This window comes from Pezoporus occidentalis, unplaced genomic scaffold, assembly GCF_034315485.1.
Source record: "Pezoporus occidentalis ecotype Australia unplaced genomic scaffold, CSIRO_AGI_Poc_V1 ctg13, whole genome shotgun sequence".
Taxonomy (NCBI): domain Eukaryota; kingdom Metazoa; phylum Chordata; class Aves; order Psittaciformes; family Psittacidae; genus Pezoporus; species Pezoporus occidentalis.
Window position 1 is genome coordinate 7,305,176 of NW_026913103.1, and position 22,623 is coordinate 7,327,798.

The window sequence follows — 22,623 nt, forward strand, 5'->3', positions numbered from 1 at the left end:
TCTTCCTCAGTCCTAAATGCTCCTCTCTCCTTAAAAATACAACTCAGTAACGTGCATCTCCATCATACCCCTCCTCAGTTTGGAAAGGAGGACTCACAATGCTCCAGATACCCAACTGGCATTCATCTCTCAAAAAAATCCCCCCAAATTTAAGGAAACTGGAATTAACTCACTCTAAAGCATAAGAGCATCCATCTGGGATTGGATTTTGAGATACACGCAAAGGCATTTGGATTGAGATGGTTTCCAATCCCCCGATTTCCATCTGCACCTTTTGGCATTGCAACCGCCTTTGTCAGACTGCCTCAAATATTTTATAACTGAGCAAGTTAACAAGAGGAAACGTTAGGCCACATCCCCCTCCCTTTCTTGGCAGGAATGTGGGAGGAAAGGCAATGTTGCATGGGCAGGGATGTCGAGCACATCCCCCTCTCCCAGCCAGGCTGGCCAACGGTCCCGTCCTGTGCTCGGCAGGTTTCAAAAGAGGCACTGTGCAGAAGGCGCCCGGCATTCGGCAAGGGGGCTGCTCCTGTGCCTGGAAAAACGAGCAGTCCCAGCAGCTTGTTTGTTTGTTTGTTTTTACAGGGGAATACAAGTTCACTCATCATTACAATAAGCACATTCAGGCTCCCCCTTAACCAGTGTGAGCCTTCCAAGCCCAGCACCGTGTATGAATGAGCCTAGTAAGAGCTACATACTGCAGAGTCTTAGCCAATGTTTTTCAAATTTGGGTCAGTCTGAGGCACCGTGGTTGAAAAACTATTGCCATGAGCATTGTAAATTAATATTTTATATTCCCTTGAAGTGCCTTTTGAGGAAATTAGCCTTCATTACAGAGGCATCTCCCCTGTAAACACAGAAAACAGAAAATACCTCTGCTGACAAGGACAGCATTGTAGGGCAGGGAAGGAGAGTAAATGTTGAATTTGTTGGAAGAATTGAACTGATTCAGCAGCTGAATGAAACAGGCATGTGCATCTCCACTCCCCAGCAGCAAACTCAGCTGCAGTACCTGCAGCACCCATCCCCTACGGACACCATGCCTTTACACTCAGGAGCAGCACCCCAGACCTACTGAACTGGTAAGGTAGAATCACAGAATCATAGAATCAGCTAGGCTGGAAAAGAGCTTTTAAGATCATCAAGTCCAACTGGTAGCTCGGGACTGCCAAGACCACCACTAAACCATGTCACTAAGAGACTCATCTACATGTTTTTTGAACACTTCCAGGGATGGCGATTCCACCACTGCCCTGGGCAGCCTGTTCCAATACCTGAGCACCCTCTTGGTGAAGAAATTTTTCCAGCCCCTATCAAAAATATTTCAAGGGCATTAGGACCCTCAGGCTGTTGTCACCATAGTGGTGTGTGATGCACAGGTCATGGGCATCATGAAGAGTTTCTCTCAGGTTCTAAACCGGGAAGGCAACAAGAGCACGGGGCTGCTGCAGCACTGTTTCGGATTTCAGACTATGCACAGCCTGACCAGTGCTACAATGAGTATTTTTGGCACTGGCTGGGGAGGTTCCTCTGCAGCTGAGTGCAGCCAGTCAATCGCGGCTGGCATGAGGCAGGGCTTTTCAAAACGTCTTAAGCTCCAATCGGGAAGCGGCCGAATGCTGCTCTTCTTAGGAAAGTGCTGCCCTTGTCCTTTTTTAATGAAAGAGAACTTGGTATTCAGTAGGAGTAGGCCAGAGCTATTTCAGACACAGAAGACAGCAGACACAAATCAATAGAAAAAAATAACTTCTTTTTATTTACAAAAAAAATCCAAATATTGGATGCTGTAAACAAAATTCACAATCTGTTCCCTCTAAAGTCTGTTTTCCATCAGCTCTTTTTCTGTCTGTGACAAAGCCTATAGTCAAAATGTTCCAAAAGAGCAATCCAAGGAGCAGTTTGCTGCAACAGGATGCCTTGCAGAAGGCAACAGTTGTAAGGAAATCTGAGGGAAAGCAAATCTGCACAGACTCCTACAGACTGCAGGAGCCTGCAGTGCTTTAGCCAAGCTGTCTTGAAATTTGCAGGCTTTTTTTTTTGTTGTTGTTTTTTACTATTTATTTTGTTAGCAAACCATTATTACAACAGCAAAACAGTACACTGATTTTCTTCCTTGCAAGGGAAACTCTCTGCATAAAGAAAACCATACAAAAGAATATATTCAAATAGGAGCTGAATATGCAATTACAGTTTTTCTTTTTTTGTGAAGTTTTACCTAACACACTTCATTTTCTCAGTTAAAAAAAAAAAAAGCCTTTTTTCTGAACTGGTAGGAGCTTCTTACATCATGCAAACCAAGCATTTAATAAGAGCTGTTTAGAAGTTATGTGTGAAGGCCTTTGTGCAAGATAACAAGTATTTCAAGTGCAAGAAGAGAAACTAGAAAAAACATCTTTTTGGTCATCTAATTGCCCTTCTATTTTTAGAAGAAATGTTCTTTCATTCTGGAGGGCAGCTAAATCTAAGGGAAAAAATAATCCCATTTCAAAGCTCTCGGCTGCTTCACGAGCACTACATTTAACCAAGTTTAGTGCCCTGTTAGCTAGGAGCAAATTCAGCTGTGGCACAAACAGTTTTAGTGTAATGAGGTCAATGCTTTTAATCAGTCCAGCTCTTTAAAAGGGACACTGTCTCTTGCAGCACAAGTTCTAACCTTACATCTGACTGGATGGGAAAAATGAAGTCTACAAAGCAAGAACGCGGTCTTTAACTTTAAAAGTACCAGTGTGCTGAAGAGGAGGGGGAAAAGCAGTTTAAAAAAAGTCAGACTCTATGGAGGGGAAGGTGTGCAAACCGCAGAAATAAACCAGCTTTGAAAAGGGGTTCTTATTTTACTCTTGGCCTGAGCTCATGCCTTCTTCCCACCTCTAACACCAGGCACCTCTTAAGCTATCAGTCACAAATAAAACAAAGCTCCACCAGTTCCACCACTTGATTATTAACATATGCAAAACAGATCTGGAATACCTATATAACATATATAAGAACATATTATATATGTATCAAAATGCAAATGCTGAAAGGTGCAGTTTAGCTCAGAGCCCTGCTACATGCACTACAAGGTAACTAGCTTCTGTCAACCATTAAAAAAAAAACCACAATAAAATTTGAGCTGAGAGGAAGTAAATCAAAACTTTCTTTTAAGCAACGGAAAAAAAACCAAGGGTCCTTCAAAGGAAAAAATACATTGTGCCCTGTACTATCAGCGTTCTGTGGTTGTGGCACATCTATAGATTCTCAAACCCTTTCAAAGGTGGATGACTCATTTACTTGCTGCAAATAGTTGTGGCAAGAGAAGACATACCACATTACCAGCTGATCCTATTTCCCCAGCCCTCCCCATAGCTTCCGCTAGCAAACCCTCCCAGGAGCTGGAGGCAAGGGGAACTAGCGGGCCAGGAGCACCCAGGACAGGCCCTTTGGGGGCCGGAGGGGAACCTCGCAGGCATCCAGTGGATGAAAAGCACAGCCCCTAAGGAAGTGAAGGTGGGGACGGGTCGCCAAGCCAACGCCGGGAATGGCAATGAACCAGCTTTTACATTTCCTGGAGGACTCGCAGAGAAGGTGCTTCAGTAAACAAATCGGGTTCCTATTAAATTGCCTCCAGAGTGAAAAGTACAAAGCACGATAAAAATAGATGTACCTACTCGCTCCGCAGGGAAAACACACTGCCAGGACACGAGTCCTCTCCCCTGTCCCTGCCTTCTCCAACGCCAGAGCCTGCCTGCAGCCAGGCAGGACACAGCGAGTTTTCAGTCAAAAGCCTGAATTCCTTTTTTTTTTTTTTAAACTCTTTTTCGTTTTTTTTTCTCCTCAGTAAGAAAAGCAAAATACTAGAGTCAAGTGTCACTCAGTCATTAGATTTTCAAAGCCCAACAAAGAATTTAACACCTTCAGAGATGGCACTGAAGTGAAAACAACAGCGGAGGCTGACATTTTTCCCCCCCCTGCTGGTCTTTCAGGAGAGGAAATGAAAGTGAACAGTTATTGTTCCAATGTAAAGTGATTCCATTTAAATAAAGTACAGTACTGAAATTGTAAATGCAGTGTGACAACCAGATCAAAGATGTTTAATATTCGCATAAAAATATATATAATATATATATATAAAATATAATTTTAAGCAATCGTGCAACACTCTTAAAAAGGTTTCATTTCACATTTGCTAAATTCTAGTGGTCCTGGAATGCTTGATGCATTCTATTAAAAATACTCCTTTAAATATTAACAATTAGTGTTCAAATCACCAACTAATACAATATTCTTTAGCTGTCAGGGGGTTTAAATAAACCTATCTTTGATCCACGTTCCACTGAATTACACATCATGGAGGTATGCAGTCACAACATTAGTGGGTTAAATGTCAAAATGGCATTACAGTACAAAATAGTTAAAAAAATCAGCTAGTCATATGCTTCTCCATCTGTGGAATTATTATGGCTCACAAGCAACCCACTGAATTACTGTAATCCTTGTTCTTGCAACCAAAGACATTATCTGAACCCCACCTTAATCCTGACTGGTTCATTTACTCCAAATTTCTCAGGTGTGGGTTAAAAAAAATCACTGCAAGGTGCCCACTGTCCTATGACATCCTGTTGCAAACTGGAAAACACATAGTACTTTATTTAAACATTCCTTAATTGCTACATGTTCCTAGACCACATTAATATATATTGTGTGTGTATATATATATATACACCTATAACATGTACATATATACACACACAAACATATATACACACATACACACACGTACCTAGGATAATAGCACACTGACATTAACATTAACTCTATACAGGTATTTGCCAAGAAAAAAAAATAGGGCATTTCCTCCACCACTTATTCACAAGCTTATGGGGTTTGTTTTTAATCCTTGTGTCCCTGATAAAACAAAATGCATGGTTAAACCACAAAACTGTATTTTTTTTCTCACTTCAAATTTTATGAAGGCATCAGGCACTTTTGATTACTGTTGGTGTGTACAAATATAGCAACATCTTTCTTTTCTTTTATATATATATATATATATACTCTATTGTATCTTCTTTGCTTGGATAACTTATCTGCAAAATCTTTGGTCCTTGAGTATATTCTGTTTGCCACAGCTTGGCTTTCCTGCATTCTCACATTTTTAAAATGTGAGGCATGCACACAGCTGGAAAGAATGGACTTTGTCATCGTACGTGCTTCTGTTTTTATAACTGTACCAATCCACTACTGCTCATTTGGAGCAAGCTGTTTCTAGTAAAGCATTCTAGTCAAGCAAGCTATACATTCTATACGGTCAATCCACAGACGGCACTTGCTGCAAGCCCCAAATGCAGTAATTCCAATATACATTTTTATTCAGCTTATCTCTGCTTTATGCCTCTAACTCCTGAATATATATAATTGATTTTTGTAATTTTTTCTTTTTGTTTTTTTTTTTGTTTTGTTTCTTTCATATTCTCCCTTTTGCAGATCCCATTCTAGAGTAAGAATAAAAATAAAAGAAAATAAGGCTTTCCCACCTTCTCTATGCCAAAGCTATGGGAGCAGATATTGCCAACCCATATTGTCATCAAGCATTCCTCCCTCACATATTTCAGGGGAAGCTGGTTGCTTTTAATGACAGGCCTCTTGTGCTCTGGGGTAGGATCCAATTATTCTGGGGTTCTTTCTCAATCATGCTCCCGTTATTTGTTAGGAGAACCACAAGCTTTTCCCAAGCTTGAAAACTAGAGCAGATCATGATTGCACAAAACACCCCATTTCAAAGGGACGCACCGCCCCTTCCTAGGTCTTAGAAAATGTTCTCCCCACTGGGTCTACTAATTTCAGTCCCTAATTACAGGGCAGCCAAGTAGAGTATGTGTGCTGCTGGCAAGGGAACACCGTCTGAACCTGGGCAATATAGTAATTGCTGAAGTTGGCATCTGCTACGTATGGGGCTGGCTGGTAATAGCAGGTGACATTGGCCACATTGGGGATGATATTTTGCTCGGCTAGGACCCGGATGGCCAGCATGGTGATTAGATTCAGAGTCTGTCTCCTCTCATGTCCCATCAAGCACACTGTGCTCTCATTCACCACACCGTGAAGGGTCATGAGATAGTCATACTTGCGGTCCTCTAATCCCACAAAGTGGTTCTGCAAGTAGGACTCCAGCTTTCTCTGCTGTTCTCCAATGTCTGAGAAGTCAATGAAAAACCTTGAACACATGTATCTCTGCAGGGACTTAATCTCGGACTCGGAGGCAGCCCTAAAGCCCCTTACCAAAAGGTTGCAGTACTTCAGAAGACCACCTCCTCGGATTTCTTCTGGGTTTCTGGTGGCAATTATCTTGTTACAGAGGTGATCAAAGGCTTCCTGGAAACACCCGTAGACGCTCTCACCAATGATAGTTGGGTGAAACGTTTCAGTCATCGGATTCTCTGAGCACTCATAAAAAAGCAGCAGGGAGTCCAGCTTGATTTGAAAGGAATCGACACTGAATTCAAACTGCCGCCTCAGAGAGTCCACAAATTTCAGCTCCACATTTTTGCCACTGTTGTTGGACAGGGAGATGAGACTCCATCGGTCTGAATCATTGCATACTTTTACCATTTTCTGCACATAAGCCTCCTATAATTGGAAAGACAAAATGAGCAAATGAAGACAAATGCAAGAAGTTTCCTGTTCAATGCATTTGTTTGCATTTCCTAGCTCCCCCCCCCCCCCCCCCCCGGCCCTTGCATTTCTTAAGGGATTTCACCAGAGTGTGCAGATACAAACCAGAGGAGAAATGCTTAATGTGAGAGCCTGGAGTGCTATCATTGAAAGGGAATGGCAGGGGAGAGTGTTCTGCCAGGACTGTGCTATGCAAGGGAAGCATATGGCAACACTGCTTCTTTCAATCACTTCTAAATACATCTACACATGAAGCCCATGGCACGCATGCCAACTGTGCATGCAGCCCCCCCCCCAAAGGTCACTCCTACAATCAACTAAAAAATCTTTTTTTATCACTTTCCACTTCTTTCTCCCCTCCCCACAAAAAAAAAAACTAGCAAGTGTTCACTCCCTTCAGTCCTGCCCTTTCAGTGCAGGTTCCACAAATCTGCCCCATATTCCAAAAATCCTTCTAAAAAATCTTAAAGGCATTCAGCCTAACTAACTCACGCCAACTATCTCCGAGAGAAGGGAATATGCATCTCCTCTGGCGCATTATGCACATGTGAAAGCGTGCCTTGCAGGTGCGGTTTCCTTCTCGCAGACATTAAAGCCACCCAAGTTCCCCCCAGAGCCACACCAGGAAGCGTGTATGGGAAACCAAGCTGCCGCAGAGCCGAGCTGGGACATCTGCAGTGCCCTGCACAGGTAAATCAATGCTCCCAGCGAGTCAATGCTCCCAGCAAGTCAAATGAGAGAGAGGGAGGAAAGCCTAATTAATCCAGAGTCGTCCCCAGCAAGGGCTCTTTACTGCAAACTCCTCCTCGGTTTTAAATGTGGGGTGCAAAACTCACTCACGGTCCCCGGTGGGTACCGGGGTGTGGTGGGAGCTGCGCCCCCCGTGCAGCCCTCCATCCCCGGCGGGGAAGGTGCCCGCTGCCCGCAGGCAGGCGCTTGCACCTGCCTGCTCTGGGAGCGTGGGCACGCAGGACAGGTTTACCTTGAGGGTGAGCGGCGTGATCTTCTCCTTGTTCACCCCCTCGGGTAAGAAATCCAAGAGACAGTCCAAGACCACGTCCTTCACAGTCTGAAACTCGGCTTCCCCTTTTAGATCGGCGCAGAAGATGAGGTCCAAGTCCTTGTAGCCCAGGCCGCTGTCCTGGTGGAGGACATGGCTGGCGGCCGAGCCGTTGAGCCGCACGTCCCGCAGGCCGATGCCCTTCTCCTCTAGCCGGCTCCGCACCACCCTGACGATCTGGCGGGGCTGCATGGCCAGAGTGGGGAAGTTGCCGCGGCCGTGGATGGGGATGGTCTCGCTGAGAATGCGGTCCAGCCGCTGCACTTGCTCCCAGCTCAGCACGTTGCAGTGCGCGCTCTCGCAGCCGCCCGCGTAACTCCCGCTGGGGCTGCCGCCGGCCTTCTCATCGTCTGCCATGGTGCGCGGCCGCCGCCTCCCCGGGCTGGATGGCACCCTTCCGGCTCCTCACCGCTCCCCCGGGGTACTCTTCCTCCGCGCCTGGCAAAAGAGGAGGGAAAGCGAGCGATCAGCCGCGGCGTGCACCCGGCGCAAGAGCCCCGCTGCCGGCAGCCGGACGGTGGGAAAGAGGGGGGCACGCACCTACTGAGGGAGTTAAAGAATAGAAAGTCGGGGAGCAGGAAAAAGCCGCCGGAGCCAGGCGGTGCTGCAGGGCAGGGGAAGGCGCCCGACCTGCAGAGCCACCGCTCTCCGCGCCCCGCCGGGGCTGAGGCCGGCCCGCGCCGCTCGCTGCCGCTGCCAGCTGCCGCCGTCTCCGGAGCTTTCCTGGTTGTGCCCGGGAAAGGTCCCCAGTAGTTTTTATACGGGGTTTCTCCGCTCTTCCGGGGCTCCGAGTCACGGCGCCCGCGTCCCGCCCCCTCCATCTGCATGGCCGGCCTCGGCGGTGCCCCCGGCACGCCCACGCCCAGCGCACCCACGGGCCGCCCCACCGGCTCTTCCCTGCACGGCTCGGCTCGGCTCGGCTCGGCTCGGCTCGGCTCGGCTCGGGACGACCCGCCCCTCCGCGCCGGCGGAGTGCCCAGCGCGACCCTGCGCGCTGCCCCGCCCCACGCGCGGCGCCGCTGGAAAACCCGCGCAGCGCAGGCTCCCTCCCGCACTGCTTTGGCCGCTCGCCGAGGGGGAAGCAACAAGTGTAACACCGCTCCCTGCCCCCGCGGGGGGCGCGGACTCCCCCGGCTCCTGCCGTGCCAAGATGCGTGCTCGGGGGCCCCCAGCTCCGCGCTGCCATTCATTCCCCATTTTTTAATTCTTTCTTCCCTGCCCTTTTTACCCCCCGCCCCCTCCCAGACATTCCTGGTTACCCCAGGCGCAGCCAAACTTCATACCAGAGCGCCGAAATCTGGCAAGGGCCCCGCTCCGAGCAGATGCCGAGGATCCCGGACCGTGTGGTTTGAGCTGCTTAGCGACTGACCGAGATTTTCAAAGCCGCCTGCGGCAGCGCACCGCCAGCCTGCCCGCCCTCCTCGCCTGCGAGGCGGGGGAAAGAAAACCCGGAGAGCACGTTGGGGTCCGTGCTTTCCATGGAAGCATCCTGACTATGAAGTACAGCTCCGGTAACTGCGGAGCAACACTAATAACATGTATAATATATATACTATACTAACATACATATATATATATAATTTTCAATTACATTTTTTTTTTATTAACAGTGGATGTATCTGCTTGTTTTGCACCTGTTAAAAGTGCCAAATACACATATAAACACTATTTAAAACAGACTAAGCGCAGGGTCCCCCTCCGTATGCAGCAGCACTCGCGGACGCCGTGACGGACGTTCGCAGCTGGCAGCCCCCCCGCCCCGCCGCCCCGGGCGCACCCCGCGCAGTGTCTCGCTGCAGATACCGGACTGCGCGGAAAGAAACCCCGGGGGGGGGGGGGGGGGAAGGGATGGGGAGCACAGACAGGACGGAGGGTGTTGCGTCACCGCTCGCAGCTTTGTGACGCGCAGCGGGAGGGGCCAATGGGGCGCGCAGCGGCACGGCGCGCGGCCTCCCTAACACGGCGGTTCGCCCAAAGGGGCTTGGGGGGGACGGTGTATGAAAGACCCCCCATTTTTAGCACCCTATTACCTCCCGCTGTGGGATGAGGCTGGGAGCAAGTTGTGCCCCCACCCCCCCCCCGGCAAGGGAAAACCTCTGTTCCAGGCTAGCTGGCACACTTTAACACACCCCACATCCCCCATTAAAACGGGCGGGGACCCCTTGCCGTCAGTAGCCGGGCGGTACAGGCGGGGAAGCCCCCTCCATCCCCCGCCGCCGCTTGTCGTAGCCATGGGACAAGGCCGCCCCCTGCCGGGGGCCGGGCGCGCTCCCGGGGGATTGGCGGGGGGGCACGGCCGTGCTGCGCTGGATCGGGCAGGAATACTTGGATGGACAGTGGCTGGTGGGGTGGGCTTTGGGGGAGCGGAAAGGGGAGGTAAGCTTTGATTCACAACCCAAATACCTTCTGGCTTCGTTATTACAGTGTAAGCCCGGAGTTATACTACAGTGCGACAAAGAGAGGGGGTGACCTCACCCCTTGCCTCCTTCGCGGGGCACCTCATGGGTGCCACTCGCGGGGTGGCCGTGTCCTGGCCCGGTGAGCCTGAGAAAGACAACCCAGCTGACCAGGAAAAAAGGTTTGTGGAGTTCTGTGCCAAAGGACTTACAAAAAAAGGGGAAGGAGTTGGAGGGAGGAAGAAGCAGGAAGCTTTAAAACCTGGATTCGTACAAGCATATGCTGCCTGAAAGCAGAAGCGGAGTATCATGCATCTGCCGGCACGGTGGATGGGGCTTGCCAGCTTATTCCTCTATTTAAAATAAATATTCAGACCAAGGGGGCAGCAGCTGGCCTGCTGAAGGAAGACTGTAACCTGCTGCTGCCAGTGGGCCCAAGCCACTGGCTGCTGATGCTCCGCTCAGGGAGCCTGAACTCTTCACCTGGATGCTGCAGCAGCATAGTATAAAATGGTTTGGGTTGGATGGGACTTTAAAGCTTATCTAGATCCAACCCCCTGCCATAGGCAGGGACACCTTATACTAGACCAGGTTGCTCAAAGCCCTGTCCAACGTGGCCTTGAACACTGCCAGAGATGCAGCATTCACAGCTTCCCTGGGCAACCCGTTCCAGTGCCTCACCACCTTAACAGGAAAGAACTTCTTCCTTATATCCAATCTAAACTTCCCCTGTTTAAGTTTAAACCCGTTACCCCTTGTCCTGTCACTACAGTCCCTAATGAAGAGTCCCTCCCCAGCATCCTTATAAGCCGCCTTCAGTTACTGGAAGGCTGCTATGAGGTCTCATGCAGCCTTCTCTTCTCCAGGCTGAACAGCCCCAACTTTCTCAGCCTGTCTTCATACAGGAGGTGTTTCAGCCCTCTTATCATTCTCGTGGCCCTCCTCTGGAGGGCCTCCAACAGTTCCATGTCCTTCTTATACTGGGGACACCAGAACTACACAATACTCCAAGTGGGAACACTTCCTCAAACCAGCCATGCATCCCACCCGGAGAGGAGGGTGCCAAGCAGTGACCGTATCCTTGTGGGGCAGAGCTGGTGCTTGAGGTTCCTTGGGCCTAGCTGGGTCAGCGGGCTCCCAGGGGTCTTGCAGTGGGGGCTGCCTGCCTGCAGTACTGAGGCACTGCTGCCCTCAGTGCATATTTAGGAAACTCATGAAGGTTAAAACACAACAAAACTGAGCAGCTCCCCATTCCCAGACTGGCTTCACTCGGATGAGCCACCGCTCACTACAGCATGTGATTTAATCTTTGCAAGGGAGTAACGACCTCCTTATTTATAAGTAAAGTATCAGTGTCACTGCAGCCAGATAACTGATTTCTAGAACAAGGGCAAAGATCAGATCTGCTGGCTCATCCCATGTTAAGCTGGGCCATCCCCAAGAAACTGAGAAAACCCTGGCTAGAAGTAGTCAACTTTTCATTTAATTTGTGTTTCTCAGCATGTTGCAATGAAATTTTCACAGTATTTCAAATACTGCAGAATGTATTAGTGCATTTACCCTGACCAGTAGGATTTCACGCTGTTTTATATGCATCTTCTTTTGCTTCCCCACAAAGTGTGATTTTTAACCTCTCTTAAACAGTTTACTTTCACACTTCAGAAGAAAATCAGGCAGGTATTCACTCTGGAGAGCCCTGTTCTGCTGAAGACAGGGTGAATGCAGTTCAGAAGGAAGCTTTGCTAGGGGAGCAAGGCCAGCCAAGCCCTGCCCTCACCTCATCCTCCCTTCGTCAGTGTAAGCACCTGCACATCACCTCCCACTCACTTGAAAGAAGGGGAGAAATCATTTCCAGTCAGAATCATTGCAGTTACACTTTCTCCATTCAGAAAGGTGCACGGGAGGGATATTAATCATCATGCTCTTTGTATAAATTAAGAATTATTTGCATCAATGTACTATTCTTTTCACTTTTTTCCCCCTAAATAACGGACACAAGATAGAGGGTGCTGCTTTTTCTTTTTTTTTTTTTTTTTTTAGTAAACTGTCTAAATATAGGGGAAATAGAACTTTTTCAGCACAGTACTTTATCTAGGGTACGTGTATACTCTACATTTCTTCTCTTCTGCCCTACTTGAATGTGAAAGCCAGTGTTGCTTTAAGTAAGTAGAAATCATTAAATATTGTAGCAAGAAATTGAATGAGGGTGAATTTCATTGCAAGAAATTTAGAAATATTTGCATGAGTTACAGTGGTCATTCTAATTATGACTGATACCAGTAATGCCGCTGCTAATAAAAGCATTAATTCAGCCCGTGAACACTCTGTCCCTTTAATGACAAACACAAAGTGTTTTTTTTTTCTAACTTGTTGATGTGAGCAGTAATTCTTTGACAGAATTTTGATCATATTACTCACAGAGGTTGTTTGTATTGTCCATCAATTAATAGGAGGGCAAGATGTGTGATGTGAATCATGTCTTTCTGTAGGATGGCACAACATTGTCCAATTAGTCCCTTCACCTCCCCCATACTCTCAGTCCTGCTCTAGAACAAATGAAGATTAACAGCAATAAATATATTTCTGTATGCATTTGTGTATCGTCTGATAAAGTCCTTGGTGTGAGCTGTTCATTCATCTCAGATGCACAGGAAGGAGCACAGTCTCTAGGTGGATTCTGCTGAATTTAAGAATTGTCAGTATTTTCTTGACTGAACTACATGTGCCTTGACTAAAACGTTATTCTGCCTCCCTTCTGCCCATGACATGGTGCCTAAAACAAAATGAGACTCTGGTTGTGCCTGTGCTAGGAATTGGTACCCTTTTGGTGCCCAGCAGGAGCAAAACTTACAGTTTGGCTCTTTTCCAAGAGGAATTGAGTTTGTGTGCCACAGCTGCTCTGCCAATGCAGCCAGCGTGTGGTTTTTATGGACAATCAGGGGATTCACTTTTCAGCAGCAACACTACTTCAGTCCAAAAGCTAGTGTTGACTCAGCAAGAGGTGTTTGTTTTTGTTAAAAACATAACAAACATCAATACTGCTGTCATCACTAGGTATTAAAAGCAGCAGCCTTCTGTCTCTTATTGACTTGGCAGAAACAAAGAAGTCTAGGAAGAGCCTATGAAGCCTAAAAAACTCCCTGAAGAATAAGTTTGGAAAAAAAGATGAAGCACAAATTTATCACAATAATGTTGTGGAAAAAAAAAAAAAAAATCATTCCTCCTCTTTCATTTCTTTCTGATCCTCCTATTAAAGGCAGTTACTCACAATGGAGAGAGAGATGGCAGGTACCTTCACGACGGTTTTTCCTGTCTCCTCTTGACAACGTTAAAATGAAAATAAATGTTCGATATAATAAAAAAGCCATAGACTCAATCAAGATGGACATCAAGAGGCACCATTTCCAGCTGATGAGATGCCCAGTGCGTTGAGCATGGATGAGCAGCCTGAGTAAGGGGAGCCCCATGGCCGCCTTGGCAACTCTGGCTGCAACAGGAGTGCTAGAGGTCACAGTGGGGTACGGCTGCCCCTCATCCTCTCACCTCTGGCTTAGCAACCCTCTCTGTCTCTGCTTATGCCTTAGCATAGCTGGCTTGGCCTCTCTTACAGAGTCCAACAGCAACCAAAACATTAAAAATGAGGTCTTGACCTAATTTTTGTTCTCTGTGTGCTAGAGATGGAAAGACATCACTGGGCAGCAATTACTAGAAAACTCTTTTATATTATTCACTACACAATTATTTTGCTGGCAACAGCAGCTGTGTGAATGAAGAGTATTCCTAGCTGGAGAATATAGGCTTTTGCACCCTTTTCCTTCTCTGCCCATTGCTTCACACACATCTGGTGGCAGCTGCACTGGGCAGCCCCTGGCTCCATCCTGCCGCCCTTGCACCACCATCTGGGTGACCCGCTGGTGTGTTGGGTGTGTTACAGGCCTTCTCTGTGATGTGTTACCCCAGACGAGAGAGCAGGGAGATGCCAAGGAGCCATTAGCCAACAGGATAGAAGTTCAGAGAACTCTGGACTTGGATGGTAAATGTTGTGAATTATCATAGAATGCTATAACGGTTTGGGTTGGAAGGGACCTTATAGATCATAGAATCATAGAATAGTTCAGGTTGGAAGGAACCCTTGAAGTTCATATAGTCCAACCCCCTGTAATGAGCAGGGACATCTTCAACTAGATCTGGTTGTCCTGAACCATATTCAGCCTGGCCTTGAATGTCTCCAGATGCATCTACCACCTCTCTGGGCAACCTGTTCCAGTATTTTACCACCCCCATTGTAAAGAGTTTTTTCCTCACATCCAGCCTGAATCTCCCCTCTTTTAGTTTCTAACCATTACCCCTCATCCTATCACAACAGGCCATGATAAAAAGTCTCTTTGCATATTTCTTACCTCACAAGAATACTCAAGCCTGATTTCAAAATTCTTTTCAAAGACCTTGTATTTCTCTTGCATGTATGTGCAAAATAGTCTTCTGATACCTTGATATTCTATAGTTCACACTGATTTATCTCAAACATTTATTTCTGCTCTTGACACGATCAAAAATTATTAGATCTTGTGATGGAATAGTCTGTAGGAATTAGCACTGGAATTAATATTGACTGCTGGAGTAGTCAATACTGAGGTTCTCTCAATAAAATGAAAACCCAAGTTATCTAGAAAATGTTTTTTCAAAGATAAATAAATATTTGTGCTTTCAAAGTACTACTGTTCTATTAGTTTGGTTTCTTTCTGCCACTTTTCACTGGAAAGATGTTTTACTCATCCTGTGAAAAATGTCAGTGTTTGGACTAAATGCTGCGTTGCTTTGTAAAGGTGCAGTTTGAAGTAGGCCAAATTATCAGAATTTTCTGACGAGCCTGCCAGTAGCTTTTTGCAATTCTGCTGAGAAAGTGTGTGTTAAATAAAACAGTAGCATTCAACATGTGCGTCGCTGCAACAACCACAGGCCAAGTCAAGATAGCAGGACACCAAACAGTTCATCTGTCAAAAGACATATTCCTGCCTCACCTAAGGAGTTCATAGCCTACATGTACCAGCAAATATCAGTGTCTTGCATTAGCTAAACCCATCAGCTCCCAGAGGAAGGACTGCTTCTCCTTCTCCTGAGAAGGATTTCTCAGATCTGGGACTATAGTCAGACACAGGAAGCAGCAAAGGCATGAGCAAGCCTCTTGTCTCCTCTGTGCTAGGTGGGCAGCTATCTCACCCTGTGAAGCATTTCCAGGTGCAGTCCTGGAAAACCCCTCTTCTCTAGTTCATCTGCATTAAAAATAACCATCCTCTCATTTAATTTTTTTTTACACTTACATACTGTTGTGTTTTAGCCCATATTTGCCCATGGAATCTGAATGGGATTAAAATGAGCCATACAAAATCCAGGTATTCCTAATTCACATGGCAGCCAAGAATAAGACTTTTTAAAAATAAAAAAAAATCTTGAAGAGGCCACATTTTATTTTGGTCTGTAGGATAGTTTAAATCTTCAATCTTTCTACCCACATAGGAAAAACAAACTCCCAGTGTTTCATGACTCATGCGTTTGTGAAACCCCAGTTTCTTATGACTGATAGGATTTTATGTCGATTTTACTTTTCTGTTTTGTTTATCCTACAACGCATTAAGCTCATGTGGGAATACTGCAATGGATTTCAGCATTCTGCCTGTTATTCAGGAGAGCTGGAGAAATTCATCATTTCAGATTTAAACAAGCTGTCCTGCTTTTGGAACAGCAAACTGCAGTGTGAAATACACCATGTGAACTACCAGAAATTGGGTTTCTGTTCATTCAAACAGAATTGGTTTCACAGATTCAAAGCCATAATTTAGTTTCACCTACTACAAACCAAAAGCCATTTTACCAGGTACTTTCACTATCAAGACTACGACTCCTGATGGGGTCAGGGCACCTTTCAGTCTTAATTAAAGTCTATAAATGCTGGAAATTAACTGGATTACCACAGAAAATTTGTTCCATTACCTAATTAACCTCACTGTTAAAAATGTGCATAATGTTCCTGCTCGGAGGGCATGTTTGCATAGAATGGGAGTGTTTGCACTGAATTTAGTTGCCATACAATGAAATGACATGTATTCCCAGAATGCAATTCTTAGCAACTATCAAAAAAGTGCGATATACACATTTGGTGCTTCTTCTGTCTAAAACTGCCTGTTGAAGTACTACTTACAAACATCTGGGCAAAGGCATAGCATGAATTCCTCAGCTGACGTCCCACATTGCTTTTCATCTCACCCAAGTCTACTGAAGATAGCTATCTGCTTTTAAAGAAGGTTTCCAATCTCTAGCTGTTCCTAGAGGGACCAAATGGGTTTGTTTACAGCTGTGCATACATCAACAGCCAATACGTAACGGTTACACATCCTGGAGTAGATTCTGGTAGAGTTGTATGGATGTTCTGGTCCTTTGGCCTAGAAGCAAATAATCAAAGTGCCTTGAAGATGACAGAATGAAACCAAGCATTTTAGGGCTGTGCAAGTGGGGACACCATCAAAACACTGTGCAGCAATGAATGAAAAGGGTGTGAAAGCACTTGTCTAAGGAGGCAAAGAACTGGAAGGTACCACAGTCAATTTGTGCATATTAGGAGAGGCAAATAGGGTTTCTGATGGGCCCAGTATGCCACCATTTGAAAATCACAGTTTGTGTCATGTATCTTGGCAAGCAGTAGCTTTTCCCACAGGACACCACCATGCTGGGCTGGTGTGCGCTGCTGTCCTACCTGAATCCTGGTGCTGCCTTGGCTTTTCCAAAATTGCAAGCCAGGAGGGATCTGTTCTTAATTTGCTTTGCATATTTCTCAATCTCCAGCCAAACTCTTATCCAGAATAAGAGGTCATCCTTTTCTTTTTGCTTCCTTAATCCTCTTTTCTTTTTCCCACCACAGATGATTTTCAGCTCTTCCCATGCTGATGATGGCAGCTGGAGCAAGGACCTGGTTTGGAAACATGCCTCTGTCACAGACAAGAATGCAGCAATGCACTTTGCCAAAGCACCCACCCACAATACTCCTCTTTTCTGTCATGGGTCTCCTTTTCCTGCATGGGAAACCCGTCTCCTCTGCACCCTGCACTGCTTTGGTATGCTAGATTGAAAGACAAAATACTGACAGAGAAAAGCGTTTAGTCAGAGCATGGAGAAAAAGGAACTAGGCAATTTATCAGCTGCATTTCAAAGCAAAAGTAGGATATTTTGGAATCAAAAACAAAACCACCACAACAAGAAAAAATATATTCAACCAAACACAACAAACCACCATTTCTTCCAAATTAGAAAAGGGAACATGGGGGGAGGGGGAAGGGGAAGAGCATTTTTTTTCCCATGGAAATTTTTCCTCCAGGAATGAGAAATGGTACAAATCGGTACCTGCAGCAGGTTATTATGTAGCAGTGTGCCCTGCCTGCCTGCACCTCACTGGGACGGGCAGAGAGCCACTTCTGATGAGGAGATTCTAATCTGTGCTGCCACTGCTCTTGCTGAGACTCTGCAGGATTCCAAACTTGCGTTAAGAGCCATCACCTCCCACAGCTGCAGGTTACCACTGGTCTTTGTGAGAGGCAAGGTGGGGACCCTGGGACTCCAGCCTTTCCTGAGCATCAGCAGGACATTGCCAGCGCTATTTGTTGCTGAGAGGGATGAACAGCTTCACAATAGCAGCTGCAACCCAGTTTTAGGTCAGAGAGGGTTACAAACTCTTGCTCTGCAGGGAGAAGAGTTGTTGCTTCCCTGAGGAGCAGTTTCTGGAGCACAGAAATCTTCACTGAGCTCTGCCACTTAGGCATGGTCTCACCGCTTTTGAAGACCTCTGAAATCAGGACTGCTTAGGAGCCAGGAGCCTTCAACTGATTGAGAAAGGACAGACCAGCTCCTGCCCGCAGCTCCTGCTGAGTTTGGAGCTCAGCTGCCACCCCCCTTCTCAAGAGGCAGAAGCAGCCTCTTCTTCAGAGCAGCAGCTTCTGCTCTTCAGTCCTGCTGAGCTCAGCAGTAGCCCAGCTGAGCTCTGAGCCATAAGCTGGCTTTGTGCATGGATAAAAATAGTAAGGCATGAATAACATTAACACCAAAATAAGGGCAACTGCCGCATTTTTGTTCTTTTTTTTTACTGTGAAACCGTCACAAGGCTAAAGGGCAGAGACTGGAAGTCCAAGCACAAAAACTCTCTTAGCCACAGCACTACATGGCCCTTTTAGCCCTCACTTGTTCCTGGACAGACCCCTTGAGCATTCAAAGTTTCAGTTGTCCACTGCTAAGGAGTAAGGAGGAGATATGCTACAGTGTAACCTCAGCCCTCCACTGGGATTGTAGGATGGAGCTGAACTGGAATGGAGCCTTCCTTTCCAGCTCTGATGTTTAAATGTTCCCCATTGCAGTGGAAATCTTCTGAGATGGCTCATCAGAGCCAAAATGTGGAGAACATTTTGTGAAATTCCATCCTTTTGAAAGGGAGCCTTGAACTTGCCTCCTACTCATACCCATACTTTATCTTATCCTGAGCAACAGCCTCAGCTTCCTCCCAGTTCAGACTTGGACACCATCTTCTCCTCTAGTCTTTTCCTGACATTAAGGAATTTCTCTGTGGTTGTACAATTGTGCATCTGAAAGTTCCCTCAAGTGTTACAGTCCTGTGGGGTAACCTGGTAAATTGAATCAGGGTGAATGGCATACTGATATTATTAATCCATTTCTTCTTCCTCTGCTGCAGACTGGTGTTTCTTTTCTACCCCCCTAGAGTTTCTTATTTACCAGTATTACCTTTCATTTGCCACTGAATTCCAGATAATGCTTTGTCCAGGAGACCTGTTGTCCTAAAGCAAAGCTTCAAAGAAAGATTCGTATTCCACATGCCAAATGCTCCTGCTATCATTCCTACTAGAATAACACAGGAAGGATTTTGGCTCTAGATATACAGAATTTTATGAAGAGACAATCTGTGCTTTTATACAGAAGGTCCCACAAACAACGCTTGATTATTTCTTGAAGTGGTGCACAGAAGTTCTCTATTCAAGAGGGATGATTCCCCATCTTCCTGACAAACCCAGGATACCATTCTGGTAAGAGCTGTCTGTTTCTGCCCAGTCCACTGATGAGACAACTTCATATGAAAAAGCTTCCTGTGCTAGGCAATGCATTGCCAGCCAGCCAACATCATATTTCACAGCAAGTAAGGAGTAGTCCATTATCCCTTTTTTCCTGATTACATCACACTGTGCTCCCACTTGAGGTGCATAATACATATCTGTCTTTCCAGGATGGTAAGTATCCACCACGTGATTTACAGCACTTTATTGCACTGAAAAATTGCACCTTGATTGCTGTTAAGTAGCACATGCCCAGTAAATGTTTTTGCTGTGTGCATCCTTCCAGCATCTGTCTTACATTACATCATCTATGTAAGTAAGCCAGTCGCATTCTAAAAGCAGCTGATCCCCTGCAGGCAAAATGAATTCATTTTCATGTTAATTAAAATGTGCAGCTTTTCATCACTCACTGCCTTCCTCACCTAAATTTCAGTCTCTCAGAAGCCTGGATGTGCCCAGAGACAAAATAAGCCTCGAGTCCTGCTGCGCCAGCCCTGTGAAGAGGCTGGGGTACAGGCATCTCCCATTGCATCCCCACTGACCTCATGGCAAGTCAAACAGGAAGCCAAAAGCAAGGCAGCACAACAGGTGAGCAGGCAGGCAGAGAAAGAAGCCCTGAGGCTCAGGAGAGTGGGCTGACCAAAGAGGCAGTTAATTGCTAGGAACAGAGGAAACCCAGATCTAACTGAGGAAAATGCCAAGGCCATTTCTGCTTTGATGGTGGCTGCAACTGCTCCACCAGCTTTAGTCTGTGGCTGCCTCCTCCTCTGTTTTCTCTCCCATGGGCAATGTGCCCGGGACTGAGACAGAATTGCCAGGAGGATTCTCACAGCACTTCCAGCAGCTACTCTGCTTAACAGTAGTTGCCTCTGATTGCTTATGTGGTCACATATTAAAAGCACAGGATTATCATATGCCCTTCAAAGCACCACACCTGCCGAATACACAAAGCTAGGGATGAGAAAAACCACTCTCTGCTAGCAACAATATGGAAATAATGGGTCAAAAGAAAGCCTGGAAATGATTTTGCCTCTATGATCCTTAGCTGATTTGTTTTTAAGGAGTTCTGACGTTGCTCCAACGGGCTACATTTTCCGGGGTTGAGTTATCCATTTTCTCTGGTCTTTTCAATATGGCTGCCACTGAATTTTTAAGCCAGATCATCCTGATTTACCAGACATGAGATTATTGTTGGTGTGCGAAATGAGGCAGAGAATTAAAAATAACCAAGCCAGTAGGTATGAAGTCAGTTGGTTTTAGGCTTAGTTAGAGGTTTAAGTGTCGTTTGCAAGTACTTCAGTTCCAGAACACCATGTTTAGTAAGTCAGTACTATAGACAGCCACACAATGAGGATCTGACTCCTTTGCTTTTCAGAGGTCAGCTTAGGATATAGAAAAAACAGGAACTCTTTTTAGTACTGAATAGGTCAGTGCTTTAATCGCATGTGAGGAAAGCCAGTAGCATATTCAGATATACTTATCTCAGCTTAGCTCTGAGTGATTGTACTGTGCACATGTTAGGCTGTTATCATGCAGCACAGTGCAACAAACACATGGTCCACAAAGGCATAAGTGTTTGAATCCAGCCAGGTAAAAAAGATGCAGGTGAAATTTCAAAAATCTGATTTCCCATTGGTTTACTTACTTTTGCAAAATACACTTTTTTTAAATGGGAGTATTTTCAGCTAAGGAATTAGTTAAAAAAGGAGATATATTTAATCAGCCATCCAAGCTGAAGAAAACAATGTTTTAACATGAAAACAATTATTTTCTCAAACTATCTCTTTCTTTTCCCAGAATATATGTGATTTTTCCATTTTATTGGTGGGCAAATGCCATGCATTTAAGTGCAGTTCATAACCCTTCTAATGACTAATGAGGAAGACATTTTCAGCCCCCAGAGTTGAGGCAAATTACAGTCAAATGGCAACAGAAGCTATTCAGGTATCCTAAGCCACTCTTACTCATTGTCTCTTTTTCTTGTCTATGTATTTTTATGCCTGCATAAAAAATAGGACTCTCTATGGTCTTTAATGCAAATTAGGTGCAGAAGGAGATTTACTTCACATTTCTCTTGTGCTATTGAAACCAGGCTCTTCAAACTAATTTTGGACACTTTCTAATACATTAGTAATCCTTCACAAGGCATGTGTAATTTAATGCATCATTTTGCATTGAGATAGCAGTAGCTTTTCTTCACATTAAAAGAGTTGTCACATTATGGTCAGCTTGCTGCCAACCCAGGTAAAGAGCTCTTCATTACCTTTTGTTATCAATTATAGCTACCTAAGTCCTGAGCCTGGCATGTACTTGGACCTCATGGTCACTCTCTAGCAGTCAGTGGACCTTCAGAGGGGAAATGAGGAAAGTTTAGTTCTTAGAAACAGTTTATACTGGAGCTGATGTCCTAACTTAGTCCTTCTTACTTAACAATTGCAACTTTTGCTCCTCTTGCGAGTGAATGATCATCTTCTTTTGGTGATTGACATGCCCAGAGTGTTCCTACTCACTCCCGATAGTGCAAATGCAGACGTTACCATTAAACATCTGGCAGTTTTTCTCCCTACTACAACTGAAATATCCACTTAGGCTTTACTATTCTGTTACAAAGGAGAGGCGCAAACTGCAGTGGCTGGGTTCGCTGGTGGTACCCAACAGACAAAAAATGTCTCATTGCCCCAAGGAGAGGACTCAGGTTTTTATAAACTTTCTGCATAGATGATTTAACTTCTAATTCTTTAGTTCTCAAGGGCTTCCCCCAACTCCTGGAAGTGGCACCTGCCCAATCTTTGAAGCCAGGTACCACAGCTGGGATGGCCAGACAGTGCCAATGCTGGGGCACTGGCAGGTCCCAGAAGAAAAGCACGCTGGATGGGGTAACATAGGAGCCACATGGGTGGGTTATTTCAAGCTGCTCAGATGAAAATACACTCATTGTTCAACAGTCCCCAGAACAGTTAATCTTGTTCCCCCATGCCAACAGCTGTCCTATTAAATGTGTACTTTTCATAGACGTAACTCTGCAAATTTCATGTGATACGTAAATATCAGTAAAAATAAGGCCATTTATAAACACCTCCTTCTCCTTCCTCCTCTCCCTCCCTGCCCTGCTTCCAAGATATGCTGTTGGCAGGGTGAACCCTGCCTGTCACAGACTTTGCCCACTTCTCTCCAGATCAAATTATAAAGTAGTGAAATTCATAATGGTAGTGAGCAGTTAAAGACAAAAAGGTAAAAAAAATCTAGAAGAGAAGCAGCTATAAACTTATTGGTGCTTGTAACCCAACATGGACTAGAACCGCCAAATATATTTCTGCTATCTGGTTTACAGCTGCTGAGTGCCCTACCCTTTATGTACTCACCGGTATTTTCCACAAGGTCTCACATTTCGTTACATTTAACATGACCC

The 22,623-nt window shown here is 45.7% G+C and overlaps 1 protein-coding gene across 2 annotated transcripts; it reads right to left on the reverse strand.

Annotated features, from left to right (window-relative positions):
- Positions 1-1,733: 1,733 nt before the first annotated feature.
- On the reverse strand, positions 1,734-9,153 carry TENT5A (terminal nucleotidyltransferase 5A). Of its 2 annotated transcripts, none has more exons than XM_062608264.1 (3): positions 8,995-9,153; positions 7,634-8,149; positions 1,734-6,606 (listed from the first exon to the last, which is right to left on the reverse strand). In XM_062608264.1, the coding sequence occupies exons 2-3, from the start codon at positions 8,066-8,068 to the stop codon at positions 5,827-5,829; spliced, it is 1,215 nt and encodes a 404-aa protein (XP_062464248.1). In that variant the 5' UTR covers positions 8,069-8,149; positions 8,995-9,153; the 3' UTR covers positions 1,734-5,826. The 2 variants fall into 2 exon arrangements, with proteins under 2 accessions (XP_062464248.1, XP_062464247.1); XM_062608263.1 differs by lacking the exon at positions 8,995-9,153 and adding an exon at positions 8,252-8,494.
- Positions 9,154-22,623: the final 13,470 nt, after the last annotated feature.